The sequence below is a fragment of the Chaetura pelagica genome, unplaced genomic scaffold (assembly GCF_000747805.2).
Source record: "Chaetura pelagica isolate M959 unplaced genomic scaffold, ChaPel_1.0 scaffold189, whole genome shotgun sequence".
Lineage (NCBI taxonomy): Eukaryota > Metazoa > Chordata > Aves > Apodiformes > Apodidae > Chaetura > Chaetura pelagica.
The window spans coordinates 303,546-318,550 of NW_009970716.1; the positions used below are offsets into that span (position 1 = coordinate 303,546).

A 15,005-nucleotide genomic window follows, 5' to 3' on the forward strand; every position below is an offset into this window, starting at 1 on the left:
GGAATGAAGCAAGTATTTCTCCATTTTCAAAACAATGCCACCAGAAAATTGATACATTGCAACTTGGGAGATGGTGGCATTAATTAGCTATTGGTGTTAATTCTGGTTGGTAACTGAAGTAGATTTTTTTGGGTTTTTTTTCTCTCTTTGTGTAGCAGTCATAAGGAATGTTATGGATTGTGGTTTCCCCTTCTAGGAGGTTTTACCCTCTGCTCCTGAAGAATCGGGCAGAATCTTAATAGCTCAGTATCTTTCTTTGAGTATATTTCTTCCTTCCTTTTTATATTTGTGGTGAACTTCTAAATGCTGCTTTAGTACTGCTCCTATCATTGATAGCTAAGCCATAGTTGGTGTGCATGAATACAGTTAAATGCTTAGTTACTTTTTAAGCCTCAAAACCTGGTTAGTATTCAAATTATCACATTTCAGAATGTAGCTGTGATACAGTTGTTCTACCTCCTTGAAGGCTGCTCTCTTTAAAATACAGTATTGTATATAAACATATCTTTATTCTTGCCCATCATCATGGAAGACTTCAGAACACATTTTCCATACTTCGTTTTGTAGGCGAGCATCTCTGTTACTTTGCTGATAGACTGTGGATATCTTCTGCATCTTTCTACAAAAATACAGATCCTACTATGTAATTTTTATCAGAAAAACAGTATAGGATTGTTGCAATGTTGTGTAAAGCATGTAGCAGATGTAAAATGTGAGACCTTGAAAGAAGGAAAGGAGATACTATTAGAACAAGAACCAAGGGGAAGAAAAAAAGTTTTTCACTTGCTTTCTCAGCCTTTCTAGCCCCAGAGTGTGTGCCCAAGAGGTCCATCCAGCAGTTGAGCGTTCATCCATAGTCATGGTATGGGAGGTAGGGATGCCAGGTGCTACAATTCTCCTCGTGTTCTGGGTTCCTCTTCAGTTGCCAACAGATTTTAGATACGTGTTTTTGGGGCTGACAGCGATCAGTGTCTCCATCCTGTCCCACCTCTGTAAATTCTTAGGAGTAGCCATGGTTCTTTGTCTTCAGACAAAGAGTGCTGGGTGTTGCAAAAATGCAGGTAGACTGGGGGAGGGGGGTGTCCATGACCTGCTCACCCATGTGCCATTCACACAGGCCATGCTGGGAGCTCCACTTCCACTGGTGCCTCCAGAGCCAGACTGTCCCGTTCATACCAGTCTGAGCCTCTCAGATACAGTTCTCTGCAATGCTTTTTAGACCTTATAAGAACATGTTGAAACCAGATAGAGGTTCTCATTGTGGAGAAAGCAAATTACATTCTGAAGTAAATTAGAATCAGAAAAAAAGTTAAAATGAAAGTTGAGGAAGGTAGAAAAAAAACTTTTCTTTTTCCTTTGAATTCCGATTCATACATCTCAAATATTTTAAATGATCAATTTAGCTATGTGTTTTGGAGTTCTATGGACAAGCATATGATAGCCTATTTTTATTTCAGATGTGTCTTGTCTCCTCCCTGGAACTGACAAAGAAGCTGTTAACTCAGAAGGCTCCTTGTGTTAAAGGTGGCTAAGAATAGCACCGCATGGCATTTAGCATTGTCTCCTTACAGAGGTCCAGTTCAAGCGCTGGCTGTGTCTGCATGCTACGTGAGATTTTTGGTCACATTTCTGCTGTGGCGTTGCACTTTCCTTGAAGATACTGAAGACTCAACAGCCCTGAAAGCTGTTGTCTGTTTTTTTAAGTAGTTGCACAACTTCAGGTTGTTGCTACTTTAGCTCACTTTTGTTTGCAGTTAGCATAGATAAATTTCTTCAGAAGGCGGAGTTTAAAATGTAGGTGTTCCATGCTTCTAAAAAATATTAACTGGGGCTTCATGTGAATGCAGCACTACCTGTCGCTGAAAAAGACTTAAAGTGCTGAGGAGCCTCAAAATACTGCTCCCACACTAACCACAGAAGTAAAACAGATTTGTTTATGTGATTTAGTGAAGAATCCTGAATCTTCTAGACAATTTCTTATTTTTATATTAATCAAACTTTTTTACCCAAGAAAAAATGAGAACATACATGCCAGACTATCACCAACTCAGCTGCTGGCATTGCTGTTTTACTACAGAGTTTGGTAAAGAAAAGGACTTGACTCAGAAGAGCATATTTGTTAAACACAAAAACACAGGCAAACACACAGGTTAAACACAAACACACTTAATTTAAAAAATTTATAACAATGTTGTGTGTGCCATCACAAGGAAATTTATGGTCCAGCTGAAAAATAATCAACCTCTCTTATGTGCTCACTGGGAACTGAAACCCCAAGAGTTTAATTTTCAGAAGAGCTGATCCTCTCAGTGCAGGGCAGAAAATTTTATTTAGTGAATATATGGCAGATGGGATTTCTTAATTTTCTTCTTTTAAACTATCAAATGTATGTTGTTACCTAGATGTGCAGGTTTGTTCAGGTTTTTGTTGTTGTCTTGTTATGACTCCAGCAAATTTATGGTAAGAAGATAGCTTTGATAATGTTGGTGGTTTTTTTTTCTTCTTAAAATGTCTGTGTTAAAATGTGAGAGATTGAGTTAGTCTTCAGAGGTTTATTTCCCTTTTCAGCTCATATGTTTACATAGAGTATTACCAGGTAAAATTGACAGAATAGGAGCATGTAGCATTTGAAATTAATAACTAATACTTGAGTATATTCCAATGCTCAAAAGTATTTGTTTATTCTCTTTTTAAATCCTTGTGTGTATATGTAACACTTCAATTTTCAAGCCATACCTCAGTATCAGAAATACTATTATAATATTTCTGAGTACTTTGGTAGCCAGTTACTTTCAAAGATGTGAAAATGCTCTGTAAATGGACCCAGTCTGGGCTAATGTAACGTTTTTTAGCTTTAACTTGTAGAAATGTCATCTGAAATATTTTTGCTTATATAGAACATGTTAAAAGAAATCAGTCTGTTTTTTTAATAGACTTTTTAATAGGTTTGTTTTTTTTAGTTGATACATGATTTGAAGTTATTGGTTACTTTATAACTGATGCTCCACAGTCCTTTTTCCAAAATAGCTTTTTCCAGTAAATCTGCCCATATTCATTACTTCTTGCATTTACTCAGGAAAGTTATCAGCTTGACATTAATGAAAATAATTGAGGATAATAATCATAATGGAGATAATGAGGAAAAGTATTTTTTTACTGGGAGCTGGAATTGCCTTCTCACAAGCAAGGAATAAACAGGCAGTGGGAGGTGGGATTTTAACAAACTACCGTATGTTGTGCTCTTCAAGAGAGCTTTGAAAGACTGCTGGTTTCTGACACTATCTTTCTGGAAATAATGATAAGCATAAATTTGTTGAGCATTTTGTTGTTTGTTTTTGTTTTTTTTTCTTTCAGTACTGTGCATCAACAGGGTTTTTTATATCCTTAAATCTTCAAATTGAGGATGTGGAGTTTTGTTTTTCCAGGGAAATGTAGATTAGGGAAGATGAGAGAAGGTATTCCAGTTCCTTTTTTTATTTGCTTGTTAGGAAAGGCATGCCTGTGATCACTCTGACCTTGTTACTTTAAGCATTTTTTGTGTGTGGTGTATATATATCTGTTAATATATTGAAAGGAAATAAAATATCATCATAGATGAAATGGTTGCAGTGACAGGTGTTAGAATTGTTTGTGCAGTCCATATATCAGTGTATTTGTATTCATTTGATGCTGTACCCTTGCCTTAGTTTTTCTTTTTTTAGGTAGTACTTCTTAAAGCTTTAGATTTAGGATTTACTTTGTGCTTTTCTTTCTCTTAATGTAGTTAGCATACCATTAAAATTGTCTTTATTCAGAGTAAGTTTACTTTCATTATTGCTGTAAGTTTACTCTCATTATTGCTGTGGAAATGCATGTTTCCTTAACTTGTAGAACAGTGCATATGGAATTCTGGAATACATGCTATCAAATATAATTTTCTTTCCTTCTCATACTACTCTTCTAGTCTTCAGGCCTGTCTGAGTCTGCTGCCTTTCCTCCCTTAGGCTTTTTAATTTAACATAACTTAACCAAGCATTGATATAATTTTATTGCCTGTGTTGGTGCATGCTTAACATCAATGCATTTCCCACCTGGTGCAGCCTTCAGTTTGTTAGCCCAGCAAGGCAAAAAATGATTTCTCTGTTAGTAGTTAATGTTCTGTTCTCTGCTCTGCTTCCCCCACCCCTGTGGGCTGAGCAGAATACATTTTCCATACAAAACAGAAAAGGCATGGGGGAGAAAGTGTGCTTGAATGTTTACCTGTAGGCTTACTTGCCATATGAGAAGTTGGCCATTCTTCTGTTGCTCTCAAACTGCAGACCATTGACTGGGAGAGGGAATGCAGAGAAATGAAACTGCAGCTAGCATGCTTGAATTTGCTCAATAGGAATCTGCATTCTTCTTGGAAACTTAAAAAAAAAGAAAAAGAAAAGAAAAAAAAGCTTGCTAATGGCAAAATACTGGGAAACATTAATACAGGTGATATATACCTGCTAGGCTCAAATTGATACCTTATTTCTGGGTCTTTATTCGTGGAGTTTGGGTAGATGCTGCAGCTAGGCTGGGTATCTATCCAGCAGCAAGCCATGGAATGGTGTCAACGTTTTTAGCTTTTACATCATCAAAGATGTAACTGCGCATGTTTAGAGAAAAAAATGATGGCATGAATCATTGGAATTGGTGCCAGATAGCTAGACAGCTGAGGTCCTTCCAGTTGTCTTTCTGACTCCAGGTCTTAGGACAGAAGGGACGTTGTGCAGTGCTTTCATGAGTGGTAGCCTCTTGGCTGTCACATGAATGCACAGTAATTTCTAAAAGCATGATAGCCGTTATGGTATAGTGATGAACCTGAGCTTATAGGTTCCCTTGAAAGCCAGAGAATACTACTAGCCTGGACTTAGTGGTGGATTGGTTTACATTTTCCAAGGGCAGGTTGATCAGAAGAACTAACAGAGCAAGCCAAAATTACACTGTTCTGTCCTTTCCCTTCGTATTCAAAAGGAAGTAGTCATCTTTACTCCTGTTGCAGTAATAACTTTAAATAAAAGAAGTGGCATCAGATATTGCTCTTTAAAATTTGTAGGTAAGCTTGTTGGTTGGTTGGTTTTGGGTTTTTTTGCATTTAAAGCCCTGAACCTTTACATTCCTGCCATTATCTTTCTTCCTTCTGTGACGTGTTGTGTTCTAGATTATGAACAGATGAGACATATCCTTTATATTCTTTTAAGCTGCTCTTGTGTGAGAATGACTTTCTGACAATTAAGGAAAGCATATTAAGTGTGTTAGCAATTCCAAAGTATGCTATGAAATGTAGTGTATGTCATTCTAAGTGAAATTAAAAATATTATTTTTCATTAAAATGGCTTATCTGAAGAGTTTTTCTATTCTGGCAGTTGTTCTAGAAAAGGAATTACATAAACTATGTTTTTAATGGTCTGACACTTTAATGTTCAGGATTTCCTGGTGGCATGCCCTAATCAAGAATGACTGGGCAGGACTTGAGACAATTGAGTTCTAAACGATTTCCTCTTCCTCCTCCAATTTTTGTGCTTTATCACATTGTTTTCCAAAGTGTACAGTTTCGGATTTTGGCGTCTTGTGCTATCAAAATTAATTTTTTATGTCTTTTTTTTCCCACCCCCCCATCTGATAATAATCTGCATGCATGGTCTACCATAGAAGTTTCTGTAATGTGACTCACATAATGAGTTGTACTTGCGTATGCTTATTGCAGTTTTAGCCAGTATCCCCATCTATGTCCCTGCTGTTAAGTTGTGTGGTTTTTTAATGTAAATAAGTAAATTTATCTTACATACATCTTAGTGTGTTTTTTAAAATATAATTTAAAATTTCTCACTTGCAAAAGTAGTTGGATGCACCATAGATGGAACGTTCTGCCCTGCTGTCCCATACTAAGTTAGAATTACATAGCATGAGAGATCAGGTGAGCAATTATCTTTGTGTCTGTAGCTTGTACCAGCCTTTGCTGCTCTTGAATTTGATATTATCAGTGAGCAGAGTGAGCCCAGCAATGACCAATAGACTGTTTCTGACTGGCTGCCCTGAGTGTCCTGACACTGTCCTGAATGTCCAGTCTGACCTCTTTTTCAGCCATTACATTTCTTAATAGAAGTATAATAAGTGTTTTTTACCTTCAGTAGATAGAAAATACCCACCTATCTGATTTAGGTGATTGTACTTGATGCATATGGCTATTGTTTATCTTTTCAGTCACAATTCTTTGGAGAAGCAGATTCTCTTTATCCAGTATGAGGATCATGTGTTGCTCTGCTAACAATTTAAGTATTTCTGTGATTTTATTATTATTTTTTTTTTTTAACCCAAAATAAAGCTTTGCTCAGGCAGAAACACTGATATCTTGTAATTTAGCAGTGGTGCTCCTTTCCACATTTGACAGAGGTTTAGCAAGGTGATTTTGCAGGGCTGCAACTTCCTACCTATGTATAAAGGTAAGAGGAATGACTAGCGTAGTCCTTATTTGAGAAGCAGTTGGGAAAAGTCATATTCCAGTTTCTTTCTTGGCATGTATCTGAGTTTAGGTAAAAGAACTATTTAAAAGTAATATTCCTGAATTTATTCCTGTAATTTAATTTATCTTTCCGTCTGTTCTAGAGTTTCAAAGAAGAAATAGTATACCTATTTTATTATGAGACTTCTCAAAATAAAGTAAGGAAGAGACTACAGATAGGAAGTCCTTTACAAGGAGCTCATTATTTTTGCTGAATTTGCTTATTCATTAAAGCAGCTAGGAAAGAAGAATTTCTTGTTCTTTTCACAATGCTTCCTCAAGGAGCGTTGGAATATTAGTACAAAAAAGGAGGAAAGATGCTATATCGCGGAGAACATAGCAAAAAGTCTCCAGAAGGTTTAGATGATGTGGAGTTTAGAAGGGGGAGAGAAACTTTTAGAAATCTTGTCTGTGACACGCAGGGAACTGACTTAATAAATCTCAGACTGTGTTGATAGGCATGGAAAAGATTACAAGTAATTTTTCTTCTACACTTAATTTGATTGAAAAAACAACAACAACAAACCAAAGTAAAACCATCCCTTTAAAGTTTGAAGCAGTATTACTGAAAGTTACTTCTCTATTCCTTTCTCCCTTGTAGGAGACTGTTCAGTAAGATTTCTAGAAAGCCTTATGCCAAATGAAAATCTAAATATTACAGTTTATGAATGAAATGCTGTGTCTCTGTCTCTGTCTGAAGCAATGTTTGTGTGACAATTCACTAGCAGAAGAGTCTGCATTTTGGGGAAAGTGAAAATAAAATTTCTTGCCTGTATTTTCAGAGGCTTTGAAAGCGGAAAACAAGCTTCATGTGAATACCTGTAACTAGACAAATTGGCAGCGGCTCTCCTAGTTGAGTCAACTTTTGACAAAGAAAGAATGTTCCTATTTGTTTGGGGTAGAAAAATTATTTGTATGATAAAGCTTCAGAAGATTTCTGTGAAGTTTTTGTTCTGTGGGTTTTTAAGGTCTAAATGAAAGCTCAGCTGTCATAATAGCAGACCCCACTAAGCACTTAAAAATTTTTCTGTATTCTCTCCCAGGGCAGCCTTCACATTTTAGCCATATGCTTCATTAGCTACTAGTTGAAATAAATGTCTTGTCTTTATTGATGCAGCATCCATTTATGTTTGTTTATTCTAGAGCTTGGCTAAAATGTAATGTGTCTGAAGCTCATTAAATAAATGGTCAGTTGAGAAGTGTTTCTGCTGCAGAAGTAAAATGTAAGTTCTGATTTAGACCTGGAGGGGAAGCTATCAATACATATATAACTCCCTCTCAATGAAAGGTTTGACTTGGTTTTACAAATATTACACTGAACCATGCTGCTGAACTAAGCCAGTTCTAAGCCTGCTTCTGTTTTGCAGACAGGTAATCCACTCATCTTATCAATACATGACATTTCATAAATGCATGACAGAAGTACCAGCTACTATTGCTGGTTGTTTAATTAATTAAGTTGGCATAAAATCAGTGAGAGAATCCTGAATAAGAATTTGCGATCTGAGCTTTTAGTCCATGGGGCTTATTAATGAGATAATGGTTATTTTTTGCCTGTTCATGTAGTGTAATTGAACATGTGGAGCCGTGATCTTCATTAAACATTTTGCAGATATTTATGTTATACTGCCAATGTAGAGAAAGAAGTGAAAAGGCCATACCTCATACCGCTGGATGAATTAGTCATGTAGTCTGTATTGAAAATAATAGGATGTTTGTTCACCAGGTACTATGTATCCAGACCAAGATAGGAGAAATATGGGAGAAAGAGGAGGGAGTTTTTTATTTCTTGGTCATGTGTATTATAGTGTATTTGGACTGGTTTCAGTTTCAGTCACTGGGTTTATGTTTGTGATGTTACTGATTAATAGGTGTATATTATGTAAAGCAAAAGAATATCTGGGTAACACATCTATGACAATTTGTTTGGTCAGTTGCTCTTAGTGGATGTACAATTTCACTGACAATTGTGGATTTTATTAAATTGTTTCTAGTTTAGCATGCATCAGGGCATGTTGCCTTTTGACCTTGGAGTATGTTGTCTATCTCATTATCCTTTGTATTGTTTCACTGTTCCTTGAAACTATCTAAACAATTTGGTGTGGCCTTAGCAACCAAACAATACTGTTTAACAGAGATTTCCTACGGCACTTGCTCCCAGATTTCCCACGTAATGCTAGCTCACATCACAGCAAACAAACAGGATATTGTTTCAAGTGAATAACATTCAGTGTTTTCAAGCCATTTATGAAAGTAGTTTTTTGTTTTTGAACTGTTGTGAGTAGTATGATTTTTGGTTCCAGATTTCATCTGAAGTTCTGTAGAATGGTCTGTGTTTTGAAGCTTCAAAACAATGTTTGGAACTTTGATTTTTTCTGGTAGCTAAAAGCAGAAAATGGCTTGTGTTATGGTTATGCAAAGAATAGCAAAAATTATTTAATGCTGTCCTGTAAAGAGATATTTTTTTTTTTCCATTAAACATGCCATTTAAAATCCATCTAGACCCTTCTTTTACAGTGTTATCAGTTGCAGGTTCATGAGAAAATTAATCCCACTGAGCATAATAAGGCCAGATAATAATGTTGTTTGACCTAGTTAAGAAATCTGATAATAGATGTTGGCTTTTCTTTAAGGAACTACTATGCATTTTATTAAACACAGTCAAGCTCCCTCCCCCTTTTCCATCCTATGTGTTTTGTGTTTTGGTTGGGTGTTTTTTTCTGTGTATATTTAACTATCTTACTGGTTTTACATAGCAGATAGAACCATGAACATTGTGATATAGAAGGCAAGAGTGGTTTATGTGAACCATTAATGCTGTCATGAAGTAGAGCCCTCTTCAAGTTCACAGAGGAAAGTAAATCCTAGTAATTTATTCTGCCTTTTTAATACGCTGGAATTTCAGCAAAACTAAGATATGTGTAATCCTCTCTTGACAGTATTTCTAATTGCTTCAGTTTGACAATTTTCCCTTCTTTTTGGGGCGAGTTTTATTACTAACAGTGAAAACACAAGTGCTTTCCCTGTATTGACTCTTCTTTTTGTGCTCGTGCAAGCATATGTGTGCTCATGTGGTGAGTGAATTGAACAACTGGTTGTGTCAAAATAAACCTGGGGAATAAAACGAATACATATGTTGCTTTTCCAGTTCAGTCCATTACACAGCTGCACACTAGTGTTTGTTTGCTCAGGAGGAGGATGGTACAGGGAAGGAGATACCTGACAGAGGGATTGCATCCTTTGACAACACTGCAGCTTACACCATCTGAAGGGACTGTGTGGAACTGTAGCCAAGGAATAGAGTCTGTGGCTTTGCAGGCTGATGTAAGGCTGTCCTGGTACCACCTTCTCCAGGCTATGTTGTCGTGCCCTCTGCCTTGCACTGAAATTTCTGCAACTTTATAGGAGCTGACCTTGTTGTAGTCCAGTTGTTGCTTTTTTTCTTGCCAGGGTTAGGCTTCTGTCTAGTTGACCCATTTTAAATTGATTTCCTATGTTGTTGCATGAGCCTGGGTAGAGGATTTGCCTGTGGTATGCCTGGGTTTAGATTGGTCTAAACAGCCTTGGGGTTTCATCATCAGTGAGAGAGGCTGTTTTGTATACTTGAAAGTTCATATTGAGATGGTTTCTTTACTGAAGATTAGTTTTCTAATGCAAAGTAAAGCAAATCAGCTCTCAATGTTTTCCCAATTCTTAAATGACAGGAGCTTTTTAAGGTCATATTTTGAAAACTGGAGACAGAAATGTATATTGTAAACATATTTTTAAAGCTTGTCAACATAAAGCGATCTAGATGCTGGGTTAAGGAACAAGTTAGTCCTTTTCAGTTTCACTAGAGAGACAAGAACTGGTTGAGTACCAGCTTCTCATTGTTCAGGAGCATGAACCAGACCAGAGCTGTGGCATGTTCCCTGAATTCCCCAGTCTCTAGTATGGGGACTGTGGCACACTCCAGTAGGTAAGTCTAAAAGGAGAGAAAGCAGCTACTTTTCTAAATTTCTTCTGACCAGACACAGCTGAAAGTGTTCAAAGGCAGATTAAAAATTCTCATTTCTTTCCAGTCTGTTAGCTTAAATTAACGTAAGAGTCCAGTTTGTCTGTTGAGTAGAACAAAGCTTTAGCTTTCTTAGAAAATCTCATATTTAGGATAGTAGCAACTGTTTACTTGGACATTTGTGGTATATGTTAGAAGTCCTTAGGTACTTGATTTTTAAATTTTGCTCATCTGCAGATAGATATACATGGCGAGTTGTTAAAAATTGGTGTGTTGCAGCAGTTTTCTGTTTTGTTGGTCTCATACTTAGTGGTTTTGTTACCTGCTATGGCTAGGAAGGATGTATTTCTTCTTTTTGCCTCTTCTCTCCTAAAATCTCTGTGCTTTTGTTCTTGACAAATAATGCACCTATCTTGGTTCCTGGTCTTTCTTTGGAAGCAGGAAGTGTCAGGGCTTAAGAATGACAGGAGCATGGATGCTGGAGAATGTAGACATTGTAAAGAACTGAAATACTTTTTAATATGCCTGGCACATTTTTGCCTCTGTACTGGGGGACAAACCAGTCATCAGGTAAAGGATAAGAAGGAATTTTTCTTTCAAGTCAGATGTTTTGAGTTGTTGCCTTTCTCTGCAGCACGCACTTTGGTCTGTTTCCTAACACCTCTGTGTACTTTCATCTAGCAAACTTCCACCATAGGGATCTAGAACATGGCAGTGTCTTTGATATCCCATTGCCTGCGCTGTGTGGCACAAGCTCTTCTGTATCTCTTTGGACCTCTGTTACCGAGATCAAAGTGCTAGATCAAAGTGTTAAGAGGATGTTCAGAAATGCTTTATGGCATGTGGTGTGCACGCCTGCTGTCCTGGTGTTGCCCCTGGTTCCTGGGAACTCAGCTCTGTGACCTTGCCAAGTCCTTCCAGCCTTGAGGATGGCAAACTGCAGTTTATGTACAGGAAAAAATAAGCATTGCTCCAACTAAACACCAAGTTTGTACAAAAAATACTTTGGGGAAAAAACAAAGATCATATATAATACTGCCAACCTTAGGCTAAGTTAGTCGTGACCATTCTCTTTTAACTCATGCTGAATTGTTGTTCACTTCAGTAATGCTTTTGATAAATGAGTACTTTCTGTGGAAGCTGAGGGAGCCTGAGTTACGTAAAATAAAACTTTCTGAACTGATAAAGAAATTGATTGGCTGAGACTTAAATTTGAGAAGTTGTGAAGGGAAGTGCCAAAGGTTTCATCTACATGGCAACCAGTACTTTCGTGAATGAGTTGAACACTAGAAAAATGTTTGAGCCACAATTATGGATAATGTTGAGTTAATCAGAGTTGCACATGTACAAGTTGAAAACACAAACATTTTGAGAGCTTGTCAAAATCGATGAAATGCTTCTTCTCAAACTTTTAACTGCAAAAGCCCCTGAAGAAGCTTAACTGAACGAATCATGATATGTCATACAATAAAACAGACTGAGACGAGGCTCCTTATACAACTGTCTTAAGAAAATAAAATCCTAGTATCAATACGTAAGATTATTAATAGCAATTCCCAATATAAATAATAAAGGGAAAAAAAAAAGGTCTGCAATCATGGAATATGCTAGAGAAATACCAGATCTTTTTGGGATAGGTCTATGGTGTCTTCAGAGATGTCAGTAGCCATTTTGATTTACAACGTGCAAGACAAGAATTGTATTTATTTACTCTAATTGTTATGTGCATGTTAGACTAATGTATGAGTGAGTTCTAATACCTGCTTTTCAGTATTGCAATTCACATTGCATGGCAGCTGTGATAATAAAGAAATGATTTTGAGTGCTTAGGGAGAAAAGTAAAGATGAATAACATAATAATATGTAACCTTGGTATATGGTCAATTCAGTGTAAGACTGAAAGTGCTAATACTTGAGAAGGAGACTAATGTATTGTTATTTATATTGATCAATTAATATATCTGATAAGGAACAAGTCTTCCAGATTTGTGATTAGAGGTTTGAGAAAAATAGTCTGCATGATATATCTAGAAAGGGTTTTGCATTCTTGTTAGGAATACCAGTTTACCCACAAAAAGAGTTAAGGTATGCCAAAGAAATATTTCTCTTGAAGATATTGGCACACCAAGCAGAAACCAATTGCTCTAAACTTTATCAAAATCATTCTACAGTTGTGTTAAGAATGGGGCTGTTCACACAACATAAGAGAATATTGTGTTTTGTCAGTAAAAAAAAAATAGTTACATTGTAAACCCTTGTGTGACTTCAGAAATTTTTTTAAAATCTTGTTGGATATTATAGCTAGTTATTTCCTTCTCTGGTTTACGTAATTTACTGTGTGAATACATCTGTGTGGTGGATGGGAAAGGAAAGAAGTGACAGGTACTGTGTTTAGAAACTCTGGTTTATTGCTCTTTATTTTTCTTTTTTTTTTTTCTGTAGCTTCCACACCACCCAGCAGAGTAAATAAACGCAGAGTTTCTCCAAGCGTTGTTTCCACCTGGGAAAAGAGAGGCATCATCATGTCTAATATTACTATTGATCCAGATGTCAAACCTGGCGAGTATGTCATCAAAAGCCTCTTTGCTGAATTTGCTGTTCAAGCTGAAAAGAAAATTGAAGTTGTAATGGCTGAACCTTTGGTGAGTCCTTTTTTTTTTTTCCGTAATATCCCTTGACATGGTCTTGCTTTTTTTCTAAAACAGACTGATTTATCATATGTATGGTTACTGAAAAAAACATCTCCAAATATTGTTGACTTTTTAAAGGGGTTGTTTGAAGAGTAAATAGGCTTCTGCAATCAGGGTTGCTACCTGGATTATGTTTTATTGACTTCCGTTAAGACTGTTATGGAGTAGTTACTGGAAACAAGACCTCTTAGTATTCTTAAGTTCTGCAAAGTTACAAAAGGAAATAGCAACAACCAAAAATGTTCTTTCATTAACAGTGCAAAATGTTTCCTGTTGATGTTTCTTTGAAATAATGTCTTTTTTTTTTTTTTTTTTTTTTTTTAAAGCTTGATTGAGCTTAGTGAATATTAGTATCCCTTTAAGGTGTGATTTACCAGCCTGATATTCTGTGGGAAATGCAAATGCACCCTCTGGTCTCAACATATGACCTATGAAGGTCATACCCAGTGCATTGCAACTGTGATGGGATTAGAACTTTGTCTAAAATAATATTTTTATAGGTACAACATAATACAGCAGTAATGTCTTCCATGTGGTAATGAAGTTTCTGTTCTTGACTTTGCTCAATTTTCTTGTCCCTGTGCTTTTCTTCCCTTAATTCTCAAAATAAATATGTTTTGAAGATACTTTGTAGCACGATTCTTCTCAGTCTTTTTCATTCAAGGATGCATATGCTGTTCCTACAAGAATTTGTTAGTTGGTCACCCCCCCTGAGGAAGTAGACCAGAGCCTGGGACTGGAAGGGCTTGAGTCTCCATTTCTCCTTCTTGTGTCAACACCCACTGCCACGTGAGGTGTGCCCAGACCTATCATTATCTCTTCCTCTTACTGCTGCACTCTCTCTAATTTTTAGCTACTTGGTTTTGCATAAGAGACCTTCTTTCTGTGCATTTCTTCTAATCATCTGAAGGTAGATTATAATGTACAGGGCAGACTTAACTGATTTCAGAATTGACAGAAATTCTTTCATTATAGCTACAGCACTATAGGATGTTTTCCATGCTGTTCAACTAGCAGTACTTTCCTGCAACATATGTTTAATTTTTATTTCTGTATAGATGCAATTATTTTGTTTGAATGCAATTTAGAATTTCATTATTCACTTAAATTTATGCAGAGGGCTGTAATCTCTGCGTTACTGTCTCTTGGACAAAGCAGGTCAAGGACATAAAAAGATTAGGCATTCAATGAATTCTAGTGTTGAAATCTTAAGTTCTATTAGTGATAGGCAAAAGGTAAAATAACTTGAAATTATAGCTAGGAAGTCAACTAAATAAAAAGGCTTCTGTTTGCAACTGCTGCTTGCAGGAGTGTTCTGTATTGCTCTGAATGACCCTATTACAGAAGAAGGCACATGTGAGCACTTGGACCCCAGTTTTGAAACTTTCGAAACAATGTTATAAGCAGGAGTCCAAAAGAATTTAAAAAGGGGGCTAAACACATTCTGTGGTGTCACTGGTTCTGTTCATCTTCAACCAAAGTGGTAAATCAAACTCTGAGGAAAAGGAAACATTTCTTTATACACATCTGCTTAGGTATACATTGTGTACATTTATATCTGTGTGTGTTTGTGTACCACGCAAGCCCACACCTTAAACATGTATTGTCTGTTTCCTTATAGACATCCAAAAGAGTTAGGTGTTCAGCAGAGTCTGGTAAGAAAGCACAGAGGCATTTGTAGGAGAAGGGGCACGCAAACGGTGAAGGTACATGGCTGAGAGGTGAGAGAAGAGCTGCGGGGTGGTGATGCTGGGGCTGGTGATCTGCGAGTCCGCTGCTGCCACCCCCTTCCTGGGCCTCTTCTGCATTCCCC

The 15,005-nt window shown here is 36.8% G+C and overlaps 1 protein-coding gene across 1 annotated transcript in view; it reads left to right on the top strand.

Moving 5' to 3' along the window:
* Positions 1–15,005, top strand: part of FRYL (FRY-like) — a 135,136-nt gene that overhangs the window by 27,555 nt on the left and 92,576 nt on the right. The window contains exon 2 of the mRNA XM_010006076.1: positions 12,945–13,144. Within this exon, the coding sequence (XP_010004378.1) occupies positions 12,945–13,144 (200 nt within the window). The remainder of the gene's footprint in view (positions 1–12,944; positions 13,145–15,005) is intronic.